Source organism: Carassius auratus, chromosome 4 (genome assembly GCF_003368295.1).
Source record: "Carassius auratus strain Wakin chromosome 4, ASM336829v1, whole genome shotgun sequence".
Taxonomy (NCBI): domain Eukaryota; kingdom Metazoa; phylum Chordata; class Actinopteri; order Cypriniformes; family Cyprinidae; genus Carassius; species Carassius auratus.
The window spans coordinates 17,823,036-17,836,253 of record NC_039246.1 but is presented as its reverse complement, the minus strand read 5'-3'; the positions used below and the strand labels follow the sequence as shown (position 1 = coordinate 17,836,253).

The following is a 13,218-nucleotide window of genomic DNA, read 5'->3' as shown; positions in this document are numbered from 1 at the left end:
AAAGTGTTGTGTAGTTCTTAGGAAACAACTTATATGATCGTTTGGAGAATATTATTGTCAGCTGTATCCTTCAGGTGTATTTTAAGGGAACTACTCAGCCGTTATTGTAAGGTCATATAAAAAATAAAAAAAATGAGTCATGCACCATAAATTAATTTCACAAATTTCAAAATTTCCGATAAACACTGTCCAGAGCAGTGTGCTGATGTCCTGTTTACTGTAAATGAAACTGGCAACTCAACCCCTCAACACACGCACAAGCAGAGTCAGTGCAGTTCAAAAACAAACAGCAGCTAATCAACACCTCGCTAACATAGCTAACGGATTTCTGTCTGGTGACGGTTGTATAAAGTCCAGACGGGAGTGTCAAAGGGATAGTTTACCACCAATTTACTCACCCATGTGTTGTTCCAGACTTTTATGATTTTATTTTGTCTGCGGAACATAAAAGGTGTTGTTTAAAGAATTGTTTGGTCAGACAATGAAAGCAAATGGGGTCCAAAACAAAAAAAACAAAACAAGACAAACGAGAAAAAAAAAAAAAAGCACAACACAAGACAAATGAAAACAAAACACAAAACATTTTCATTTGTTTCCAACAGAAGAAAGAAATGCATACATGTTTGGACAAACATGTGGGTGAACTTATCCCTTTGATTAAGAACATTTAAAAGTGGGCAACCCTAAAAATAAACCACCAAATCTAAAATAGTGTATCATAAAACTGCATAAACCCCCACAACTGTAAATATCTCCTTCCACCTCTATAATTATTTCCCCATACACACACTCGGATGAGTTGAGAAATCATGTATGTGTATGATGGGCACAGACTCTTTTATCTTTTATCTTCAGACGATAAATCCATTCAGTCGGAGGATATCAAACATGTTTGATATTTTGAACTAATTGTTTTAATCTTCTGGAAACGATGTGCATGTGCACTTAAAAAAAAAAATTATATATATATATATATATATATATATATATATATATATATATATATATATATATATATATAGTTTTTCCAAGATCATGCAAGCCCTGGTTCTTCAAAGAAAAAAATAATAAAAAATTATTTTAAATAAATTTGAATTTGCAGTTTGTAGTATTATACTGAGGCCCCCTAGTGGGCTCTGACTGAGAGCCACTGCACTACATTTTACTATAAAATTCAATTACACAATTCAATGACAATTCGTTGCTATTTTATTGCTAATTCCACTCATTTGTAGGATTTCAAACAATCTGCTGTCACCCTGCTGAAGGGTAGGACTACTAGTCAAGCTTACTTTTTCATATAAATCTGATATTTTCATACACAATTTTTGTAAGCTCTATTTGGATTCTTGAACATTTTATTACGTGCCAGTATAACGTGCTCAGAAATAGTATATCTTGCTTCCTAAAGCTGCACGATTAATGGTCTCCTTTATGTCCATAGCACAACAATTGAAAATCAAATGTCCTAAAACTATCAAAGCCATCACCTCAAGCTGCCATAAATAGATTTGTTCTAGCTCAATACCCAGTGCTGAACTTGTGACATGAACAGCTCTTCCCCTTTCTGCCATTATTTCAGACACTGTGTTCATACAAGAGTCATTTGATGAGGATCTGTTCTGTTTAAACAAATCCTCATGGAGTTCAGTCTATTTTCTTTTATTCCCCAGCATGCACTTCGTCTTATGCAAGTGTGTTTTTCTCACCAAACCAGAACATTGCACCATCGTTGACCCAGTCTCACATATTTCACAATGAACATAAACCATCATACACCTAACATGCATAGTTATCAGGTACAACACAAAATATTATTTAGCTGATGCAGTCATATGCAAATAAGATAAAGAAAAAAAAAGTACATGTTACGAAATCACCTTTTATTGAGTAACACACCAAACCCAGTTTCTGCTCAGGTCAAGACACACATTACTGAAAAGTATCATTCTTTAAATCTATCAATAGTGTGTGGATCAGAGAGTGAGGGCTCATGGGAGTCGCCGTTATGTCACGACAGAAGAATGTAGGTGTACTACTTTTTAGGCTCGCACAGGGACTTGTATGTCTGATTATATAAATCATGAACCAGGACTCATTCATTACCATCATCATCATCATCATCATCATCATCATCATCATCATCATCACCCCATTCAACATGAGCTTGTAACGGTTTCTTTCTTCAAAACCATGTAGTAGCTTCTGGAGAAGATGAGTTTTCAATACTAACAGCCCTAGTTGAGCCAAACACATAGTCCAACTGCAAACTCATGGCCATGGCTTACTTAACTCTCTGCACGTTAGACTGAGATGTCAAAAACGTATTGTGGAAAGGGGCACAAGCTAATATTTTACAAGTGTGTATAAAACTACTCATGCTATTTACAAGACGACAGAAGACTTCCTCCTGGTGTTGATTCTCTCCTGGCGGTGCAGCTCTGGATGTCCCACTCACACCTGATCTCCCAGGTCTAAAACACGGAACCGATCCAAGTTATAAAAACAGGCCTTGACCACGCGACCTCCAAAGTACCGCCCATTCAGATCCACCACAGCTGAGGAGGACAAAAAAACAGCACAGTTATCTTTACATTTCAAAATACTCATAGATCAAGATCAACTGTAAATACACTATGACACTGGCTCAGTACACAAAAATCTGATTACATATATAAAATTGTTTACAAAATAATATATATCAAATTTAATAGATATTTTAGCACATAGTTAAATAATTCCAATGAGGTTGCAATTATGAGAATATGAGCACAAACTGCTCATTGTAAAGTGGAACAGAAATGTTAAAATGGTTTCTGACTTTTTCGAAGGGCATTATAAATACATTTAACATGTATAAGTTATGACCAGTTGATGGCACTGTCCTAAAGCATTAAACAGTCACTTAAGGCACAGCCTCAATATAAAAGTTGTCAGGATATGACCTCATTTCCTATTCCGTTTTTGCAATTTCTTGGTTAAATGGATTTTAATGATTTTGACTCGTTTATTTGTAGTAGTAGTAGTAGTAGTAGTAGTATATATATATATATATATATATATATATATATATATATATATATATATATATATATATATATATATATATATATACACAGACACATATATAATATAATGGTACAATATAATATCACAATGTATATATGTTACAAAGATTTCCATTTTTATTTTTTAACAAGCTTTTCTTTTCAATTCAAAGAACCCTTTTGTATCATTTCATTATAAATATCAACTCAATTGTTTTTAACATTGAGAATGAATTAATTAATATTTCTTAAACACCAAATATGAATGATTTCTGATCATTTTAGGGCTGTTCACAAGGTCCATTCCCGTTTTTTGGTTTGAAAAACATGAGACCTGGGCAGATAAATGAAGAAAAAAGCTAAACCACACAAGGTTGCAAGACGTGTATTTAGCTGCTAAATGCATCATTAAAAACATCCCCTACAGAAAGTGTTTGGTTTTCCCCCACGTGATCTCACCAGAGGGTTATTGCCATTTTAAACTATTAAAGTGGGTTTTTAATATTGACCTATGATCAAAAATATTTGATGGCATGACAATACTCAAGCCAATTTAAACAAACCACTAAAAAAAGCCTCCCCAACCAACCATTATGAAATGTCTTTGTTTGCACGGTTGCATTCTTCCAGCTTTATCCCAACCCCGAGAAGTGAAGCAGGTGTTCATTTCAGAGTGTTTTTTCAGCCTGGCATTGTTTCCAGATGCCTGACTCACAGTGGCCAAAAAGAAGCGTGCAATTTTAGATGCAGAATTGCAAAAACGATGATTGTATTCGAACAGGTCTCTCCTGTTCTCTTCTTTCTCTTTTTTTAACCAGTACTTCTTCAGCAAGGGCACGATCAGACATTTATAATGTTTTAAACGATTGATATTTCAAAGAAATGCTGTTCTTTAGAACTTTCTTTTCGACAGAATTTTGAAAAACATATACAGTTAGGTCCATATATATATATATATATTTGAAGACCGACGATATTCATCATTTTGGCTCTGTATGCCACCAGAATAGAATTCAAATGAAACAAGAAGAAATTAAAGTGGAGACTAAGCTTTAATTCAAGGGGTTGAACAAAAATATTAAATAAAATGCTTTGCGCTTACAACCACTTTTTCAGGGGCTCAAATGTAATTGGACAAACAAATATTAAGCTAATATTTCACAAAGCAACATAACATGAACACACAAATCAAGTTATTAACCTAAAATGTTGCCCTTGTTGAGGTAAAAAAAAAAAAAAAAAAAGCTTTGAAGGATAAGTTCATATCCAGCCAGTTAATATTTCGGTCAGTGTTTAAAAGTGAGTTGAAACTGGTTTGGTCTGGTATCCCTTGAGGTGAGGGAGTGATGTAACCAGCAAGGTGATGCAACACCTATGGGACGGCCTTCACACATTTCCCTGCTTTATTAAGTGAGATCTGGGACACTTGAAATAAAGACCCCCTGCACACACACTCCTTAAGTTTGTCTTTAAACCACACACCTTTAATGGCCGATTCGACTCGCTCGAACTCCAGGAAAATGCGGACGGCCTCTTCGTCACAAACACCAGCGATCTGTAAACACCAGCCAGACACAGGGTTCATGTCAGCGACAGATATCCACATGCGAGACGCGCTTCACATAACGCTCACCTCAAAGATGACACACTTGATGACTTTGCCATATTTCTCACACTCTTCTTTAGTCTCAGCTTCCAGGTCTTCGTCCACTTCTCCCCTTCCAACCATGTTCTACACACAGACAGTTGTTATGTATGTGCAAACTAAACTAAAATGTCTACATATGTGCAAACTAAACTAAATTGTCCTGACTATCAGCTGCTTCTCATGTAATATCTTGTCAAAAGGGGCACATCTTAACTGGGACTGGGGCCAAAAACAGCATGCAACAAAACAAGTGCGAGAAATTGAGAACTTAATGTTTCAAGCTAAATGGGTGCAGCATGTAACTCTAATCACACTTACATTTCCAAAACAGACATTTGTGAAGCTCTATTTAATTCTTACAAAGCAGCTGCGAGAGCTTTTAGCAAGGTTTAGAAAGAAAACACACAGCTTACCCGCAGCAGCACCACTTTTGTGGGACATTTGAGAATCTCTGTGAGAGGGTTGGCCTCGTTCTTCTTTGAGGCATCCGCTATAAAATGGACAGTACATTTCTATTTAAAATCACAACATACTGCTTCACATACCAGCACAAACAACTCTTCAGTGATGATGACAGTAATAAACAGGTGTCGCAAAATGGTTATTTGTGTAAAAAAAAAGAAAAAAGGTAGGTAAACATTATATAATGTCTATGTGTTGTAATTCTGGTGCATACAAATGAGAGTGATTAAATGATTCTTCCTTTGTGTTCATGTAGTAAAAAGCATTGTGGGAAACAAGAGTACTTTAACAAAATGTTTTTCCATAGTTTAATAACTGAACTTGATGTCTGTTTGGTCAAAATGACGGTTCTAATGATATGAAAAAATATAGTAAAAAGGCTTCAAAAAAATTTCAAGATAATATTTTAATATAATATTTTAACTAGGGCTGCAAATGATTAATTGCGATTAATCGCAGTCAGGATAAAAGTTTGCTTAGCATACTATATGTGTGTGTACTGCGTATATTTATTATGTATATATAAATACACATTTATATATTTTTACAAATATCTGTATGTATGTATGTATATATATATATATATATATATATATATATATATAAACTTGTATATAATTAATATAAATATAAATATTTTATATATAAATCTAACCTATTTTTCCTTGATGTATACATGTATGTGTGTGTATTTAAATGAACATAATAAATATACACAGTACACACACATATATATATATATATATATATATATATAACAATTAAACAAACTTTTATTTTGAATGCGATTAATCGCAATGAATGCAGCCCTAATTGTAACCATAAAGCACACCCTGAAAGGACATCTCATGATAACATCATTATTTACTGTAATATCTGTATGCCCATGTTAGGGATGTTATGGGCATTATTAACGTAACAGACATGTTGGGCACTAATGTGTGTAGTTTCTGGTTTCTAGTGACTAACAGGGCACATGTGGGTGATCAAGGCGGAAAAACACATTAGAAGCAAATGTCTGGTATGGGAAACAGGAAATAAATAAAGCCAAACCTGAATTAGAGGCTTGTGGATCAGCCACATTCTGACTGGATCCTGACGCTGAAACATACACATACATTCACATGGGTTGGGCAAATGACAAAACATGGGGTTGAAAACAAACATGATACAAATCAAGAGGACGCTTGTTTTGGACTTGTGGTGTGTGGGTTTGGACATATTTGCTTTGTGCTTGCAAATGCGTGCGTGTGTGTGTGTGTGTGATCTTACTCTTTTCCGCTGAGTCTCCAATAATAATCTTGCCCCCGCGCTTGCTGGTTTTCTCCACCGAGAGCGCCGTGCTCAACCCCTGCTCGTGTTTTCCCAGGCCCTGCCCTTCTCGGAATCCATACTTCTGCATGATTTTATGAGCCACAGTACCACTGAACAACACACAGACGAGTAGTGGACTAAATAAATGACATATAATACACTTCATATATATAAGTGTAATGTACAACTGATCACACTTAGATTTAATGCTTATGAGCTTAAATGTTATATTTCAAATAAATTCTTTAAACAGAAATTCGTTTATATCTTAATTCATAGTTTAAACCTTCTATTGTATTAAATGTTATAAGATTTACGTAACTTTTAGTTCAATCGAAATGTTATGGTTGAATTCAACCCTTTAGTTAGATGTTAACTCAATTTAAAATTAATTATTTGAAAATCTATATTGACTGTTTAAGCATAAATCTTTGTTAATATTAAGAATCCTTGTGTTAAATCATCATTTTCTTGTTAAATTCAAATCATTTTATTAAATCTAAATATTATTCATTAAACAGAAATCCGGGTGACACTTTACCAACCAATTCCCACTAATAAGTTTCTTATTAGCATGCATATTACTAGCATATTAGCTGCTTATTACAGTACATATTAATGCCTTATTCTGAACAAACATATTTAGATTGCTTAATCATACTCCATGCCTCAGGACTAACTAAATTAAAAAAAATCATAGTTAATAGTGACAACTGGAAACTGGTCCTCAAACTCAAGTGCGTGTGTAAACCCCAATCCCAATGAAGATGAAAACATTCATTTCCTGGTTGTCATACACACATTAAGTTACAATTTTCATCTTTTCAAGCAGAACATTAATGTCATCTTGTGCTTCAGCAAACTAGCTAATGGTAAAGTTAGTGAGTCCATGCTATTACAAACTTAAATAGCGATCCTGCATGTTGCCATCTGCAATATAATATAATATATAACAAACGTTATATGAGGCTTCTTCTGCTTGCACTGTGATCTGTAAACCCTTGCCTCAAATTACCCACCATAGTTATTTTAAAATATATGATATATCCCTCCATGGAATATTTAATTCCCATGTGAATGGTATGCTTTCTGTGTCCAAAATTGTGCAACAACTTTGTGGGAAAATGTTTTCACCCTGACAGCTGTCTTGCGAGACAGTCAGCTGCTCCGTTTGTTTGCCCAAGAGAGCAACAGTAACGAAGGGGGGCGGGGCTTACCAATAGGTCAATGATGTATTATGCCAAGAAGGTTGTCTGTTAGTTCACACAGACATGAAAAAAAGATTGGCAGCTGTCTTTAGCGGAGCCTTTTCCAATGTAGACTTCGGAAATTCAAATGCAAAAGCAACTGCGATTCGATTTGAGTTTTGGCAGGTTACACGCACGACGCAGAGAGAGTGGAAAAGCTAATGTGGTAATTAAAATTGCTATTGAAATATGACATGCTCATAACTCGCAAGATATGGCAAATACAGTACAGTTGCAAATGGACTTTGCTTTTTCATTTGAAATGTGGCAGTCACAGTGCAAATTGTAATGTGAAATCGCACTTGGATTAAGTCAATTTATACGTCCACATATGGAAAACGCAACTGAAAACACAGTCTGCAAACACAAGTCCTGAATATTCCTCCATAATTCAGCCAATAAGAATCTTCCCGTATCTATAAACGATAATGATTTTATTTATAGCTCTCTTACCCCATGTTGGCCAGGAATGTATTTGTTGGTCCCGGTGGAGATCGTGGTCTATCAGACTCATCGAAAACGGGAGGTGGGATAGCTGCTTTCGACCTCTGCCGACCATCTTCATCATATGAAAATGATGCTGTCATGACAATAAACACACAGTTTTAATGGATTTACTCACATATCCCCAACTAGACCAAGACTGTGTAAAGCCACAGACGTGATTCGACAACACACAAAATCAACATCATTAGAGATGCACCGAAATGAAAATTCTAGGCTGAAGCCGAATAAAATGAAACACTGGACTGAGGGCCGAATAACGAACAAGATTGTTTGCATTTATTTAGCCATTTATTTCACCATTGCATAAATTAAATAGCCAAACTGTGCTTTATACTGTTTTAGTAAAGTTATATTTTTTGGCAATTTTTGAGACCCCCTTCTTGAATCAGGCATGTATTTTTACTGCACAAATAAATGCAGCCTTGCCTTGCAGAATAAACTTCTTTGAAAACATTAGCGCAGCCCTCTATATGATCGCCTCGCGTCACTGTTCAGTACATATTATTTGGTCTCTTCACTTATTTTGGCTGCTGAACATTCTGTTCATCCCCAAACATCATGTTATGATTTCAGACTCTGGAAAGATTTTTTTTAAGGTCAGTGAAATTTACTTACAGTCTCGCTCCATTAGTGATGTCGGAGGGGCGATGGCAGCTCCACCCATATCTGTGTGCCACATAAACAATATCTTTAAACAACACTGATGCTCATATCAACTGCCCTACTTCAACCTCATGGTATTACCATCTTGGATCACAAGTGACAAAATATAGGGAAGTGAGATCGAAAGACAGAAATGTGAAATGAAGAGATGTTTCAAAGGCACTCACTTCTCTTCCTCTTTTCTCTCTCATACTCCTCCTCCTCATCTGATTCGCCTTCTGTTGGGAAACGTGAAAATCCGCTCGGCGCTCCACCTCCTTCGTGCCTCTCTTTACGTTTCCTAACACACAGTTCAAAATAAAACAACACTAATCTATGCAGATCAGGAATACAGGACATGTCATACGTTTGGAATAATAAAGATATTTGCCCATTTTTTTTTTAATAAGTCTCGAGTACACCAAGGCTTTGTTCATTCACAGTGAAAACAATAATATCGTGGAATATTATTACAATTTAAAATAACAGGAATTTGTTCCAACAAACATAGCCTTGGTGAGCATAAGAGACTTCTTTCAAAAACATAAAAAAACTATTTGTTAGTATTCATGTCTGTTTTGGACACATTACTTTATGCATAAATTAGAATAGTGTGTAAGTGCAGTGTATAAATTTGCAAATATTGTGAACTATGAGGTATTCTTTGTTCAATAAATTGTGAATGAGTCAACATTAGAGCTATATGCAGCAAAGCATATAGTGTAAAATACACATCAGAGGAAGCAAACTTTCTATGTCCTCTTTTTTTTTTTTGTAATAAAAAATTTGTTTTTGGTAATTGTATTTAGAATTATTTTATTAAACCTTATGCAAAATGAATATTAACATAACTGTCATGGTTGTATTATTTATTATTAAACAAAAAATTCTGATAGCAGATATATTGGCCAGACTACTCTCTAAGATATTGGCATCAGTCATCAAAAAAATATCGGTAGCCATATTGGTTGGCAATTAACAGATCTACCAGATACTGACAACATTTTCTGAATAAATTAATGGGAAATCATGGAGGCATACTTCTCTCTCTCCTCAATTTCTTTCTGTCGCTCCTGTTCTCTCTGTCTCTGTCGCTCTTCTCGGTGTCTCTTCACCACTTTCTCATAGTCGTTGGGAAACATGGGGTCATACTCGTCAGCCAATGGAATCAGGACCTCTCCGGATGAAAACCCAACTGATGTCGAGTCCTACCATAGGCACACACAGTCAAAGAAACATAATGAACCACTCAGTGGGAAATCCTCATACATTTTTTATGTGACATATTAATGGGTGAAAGGTTTGTTGTTTTTAACGGCCAAACATTGTGATGCCGACATTTAAAAAATCTTGGAATGGCTGCTATTTAATTATATATATGCACTACTATTACTAACGATATAAAAAAGAAATCAATGTGTTTATTTTAGTCTTTTTTTTTGGGCAAATGTGTGTAGCCCTACTAACATACAAAGTAAAGTATCTGGAGATTTTATTATTATTATTAGTAAACAATGTGCAGCCATTGATGCCAATATTCAGACAGGGGTATACACACAGTTTACCTTCATTCCTGCAGCAATGTGTGGAGGTGTATCAGAGATCTGCCGGTCATCTCCAGCGCTTCCTCTCTTCAGATCAACAACCGGAGCCAGAACATTGGACTGTCTCGTCCTCTGAGTCTACACAAGATGTCAGATTCATTTATTGGTTCTCACAGCTTATTAATGAACATGTCACAAGAATAAATACCCGTAACTTTTCCAGCTATTGTGGCTACTGGATAATGATGCAAATAAATAAATAAAAACAGGAACAGATCAATTTTCAGCCAATTTAATACTGTGAAGTATAATTAACCACTTATACAGCTAATTGCATAAATGTAAAGTATAATGAATAACATGAATATGGTCCCTTTTCCAAACGGGAAATCATTTTAAAATAATAAATGTAATAAAATGAAATAAAAGTAATAAAATGAAATATTCCAGGTTTTACATGACAATGGGGACCTAGATATGTTTTATCTTTAGTTATGAATCTACATGATCATATAAACACTCATCCACCTTTGCTTGTGTCAGTGCAGCTTTCTTCACTTTCAGCTGAGACTGAAGCAGTTTGAAGTTTTTAGACCAGCCTTCTGTTTTAGTGTCGTTTGTTGCGACCCCCAGATCATCATATAAAGACATTTTACCTCCTTCCCAAACCACAACTCTGAAACACACACACACACACACACACACACACACACACACACACATATGAAACATAAATACAAGAGCAAGATTAAACACGTTCAAACGCATTCAAAACATCGGTGTGTTAAGTAACAAAAGCTAGCGTATTCAGAAAACAAGGAAATTTGGCGTGTTTCAACGTAAAATCACAATTTAAATGAACATGCAGTTAGAATTTTCCTTATTAAAAAAATAATAAAATAAATAATTATTTATATATTTAGCATTCACTTCCATGCGGCTTGCAACGATAATTGTACTATATAAATAAATAAAATGCCTATTTTCTAACCTTAAATAACTAATCCACTTTAACGGTCAAATATATGATGTTAGATGCACACCTTTAACGAAATTAAATCCTCTAACGTTACTCGTTTTGCCCAGTCGGTTAGCATAACATGCTACGAGTGTGACGTCGCGGACGAATGACATCATCAACTGACCACGCGTCGCTGGCGTTTCAATTTCTTTTTTATTATTTGTGTTTGGTTTTATCGTTTTATTTATTGCGCAGAGCCTTCAATCGCAGTGAACAGAAATAATAATAATAAAGATTCATAGACTTTGGCATGTTGTGTAAAGGTCATTCAGCGGTGACGTGGCGTTTCCATAATATTCGGAACTAAGTTAATGATAATGAATCGGCGGGCATGTAAGTAAATAATGCAGGTAACACTTCAGTATAAAGACACATTCTCACTATTAACTAGTTACTTATTAGCATGCATATAATTAACATATTTGGCTGTTTATTATTACTTATGCACATATTGTGCATGATCATATTCTTCATCCCTAATCCTGCCCAATATCTACACTTAATAACTACCTTACTAACTATTAATACGTTAATTAGTATATTGAGCCAAAGTCGTAGTTAATGGTTTGTTAATAGCGTGAATTAAACTTTGAAATAAAGTGAGACCATAATGTTTTATTCTAGTCTTCAAACTTGCTTATGGACTATTGCGCAATACTTTTCACTTAAAACAGAATATCACTGGTAGACTAGGCTGTATTATAATATTAAAGTATTGTATTAATTAAAATAGCAATCTACATTAATTTACTCAACTGTTACTAATTTTTTAGAAGTCTATTTATTATTATTATTATTATTTTCCTTTTGTATGCATTAATGCAGAATATAGTATCCTGCAAATGAAGAATAAACTTTATAATATATTTTTGATATGGTTCAATGGTGCCTTATTTTGTAAGGATCATCTTATCAAGAACGGTCTTAACGGTAAACATCATTTTTTCGTTTCTACACATTTTAATGAGTGAAGTTTCAGATCATGAATCATTGGGTGTTGCCTGACTTTGACACATATCTTCAGAACAAAACATAATGAAAGAAAACTCATTTTGATATGGTCAAATGTAATTATTCTGACTCGTTGAGTTTTATTCAAATGAGCCAATGGTCAAAACAAGAGGGAGAAACTGGGTAACGGGAATCTCAAGAGGGGAAAATACAACAAACAAAACAGAATAGTCCATCTGTCGGTTCAACCGCAATGTTATGACGTGATGAGAATACTTTTTGTACGGGAAGAAAACAAAAATAACGACTTCTTTTTCGAAGACGAACAAAGTTTTTTCGGGTTTGGAACGACATGGGGGTAAGTGATTAATGACAACATTTTTATTTTGGGGAGGAGTATCCCTTTAAGTGGCCCACATCTGCATGCTACCTTGGTTTCCTCCTGACGCTGGGATCTTTCTGAAGTCTGTACAGAGATGCAAATGAGCAATTTAAACTGGACACATCATATCAAATTCTCTTTCACTTTTCCATTAGTCCTGTTGTTGACAGGCCTTGTCCTAAATGAAACACTTCATGTGTGCTTTCGTTCTTGCGGACAATGGCTCCTGTGTGAGCATGTCTCTTAAGTCCACAAGACCGTTGGCAGCCCCATTCTTCATTTTAGCATTCCTAAGGGTGCTCGCACTGCGGGGGAAAATATTCTTTTTTCTATTCTATCTACTTGTTTTCTTTTTATGTATTGGTGTGTGTGTGTATGTACCTACTTTAGCAAATCCTACCCAAAATTGAGCTAAACCTGACACGAATCTCCGAAAGCCTCCCTCTGGGGTCA

General features: G+C 35.0%; 1 protein-coding gene across 2 annotated transcripts; it reads right to left on the bottom strand.

The window, feature by feature from the left end:
- Positions 1-1,811: 1,811 nt before the first annotated feature.
- rbm17 (RNA binding motif protein 17) lies at positions 1,812-11,594 on the bottom strand. 2 transcript variants are annotated; one of them, XM_026230466.1, is made up of 13 exons: positions 11,455-11,594; positions 10,940-11,087; positions 10,433-10,549; positions 9,909-10,075; positions 9,056-9,168; positions 8,841-8,891; positions 8,172-8,298; positions 6,430-6,581; positions 6,211-6,258; positions 5,109-5,185; positions 4,681-4,779; positions 4,530-4,602; positions 1,812-2,558 (listed from the first exon to the last, which is right to left on the bottom strand). In XM_026230466.1, the coding sequence occupies exons 2-13, from the start codon at positions 11,060-11,062 to the stop codon at positions 2,455-2,457; spliced, it is 1,251 nt and encodes a 416-aa protein (XP_026086251.1). In that variant the 5' UTR covers positions 11,063-11,087; positions 11,455-11,594; the 3' UTR covers positions 1,812-2,454. The 2 variants fall into 2 exon arrangements, with proteins under 2 accessions (XP_026086251.1, XP_026086261.1); XM_026230476.1 differs by having other exon boundaries at positions 11,403-11,542.
- Positions 11,595-13,218: the final 1,624 nt, after the last annotated feature.

What these genes read in the sequence shown, in the direction of transcription:
- rbm17 (XM_026230466.1), bottom strand. Translation starts at nt 11,062, where the DNA reads ATGTCTTTATATGATGATCTGGGGGTCGCAACAAACGACACTAAAACA. An exon ending in CTGCACTGACACAAGCAAAG is followed by an intron (nt 10,550 to 10,939) that starts GTGGATGAGTGT and finishes CATCTTGTGTAG; the next exon opens with ACTCAGAGGACGAGACAGTC. An exon ending in ACATTGCTGCAGGAATGAAG is followed by an intron (nt 10,076 to 10,432) that starts GTAAACTGTGTG and finishes TGCCTATGGTAG; the next exon opens with GACTCGACATCAGTTGGGTT.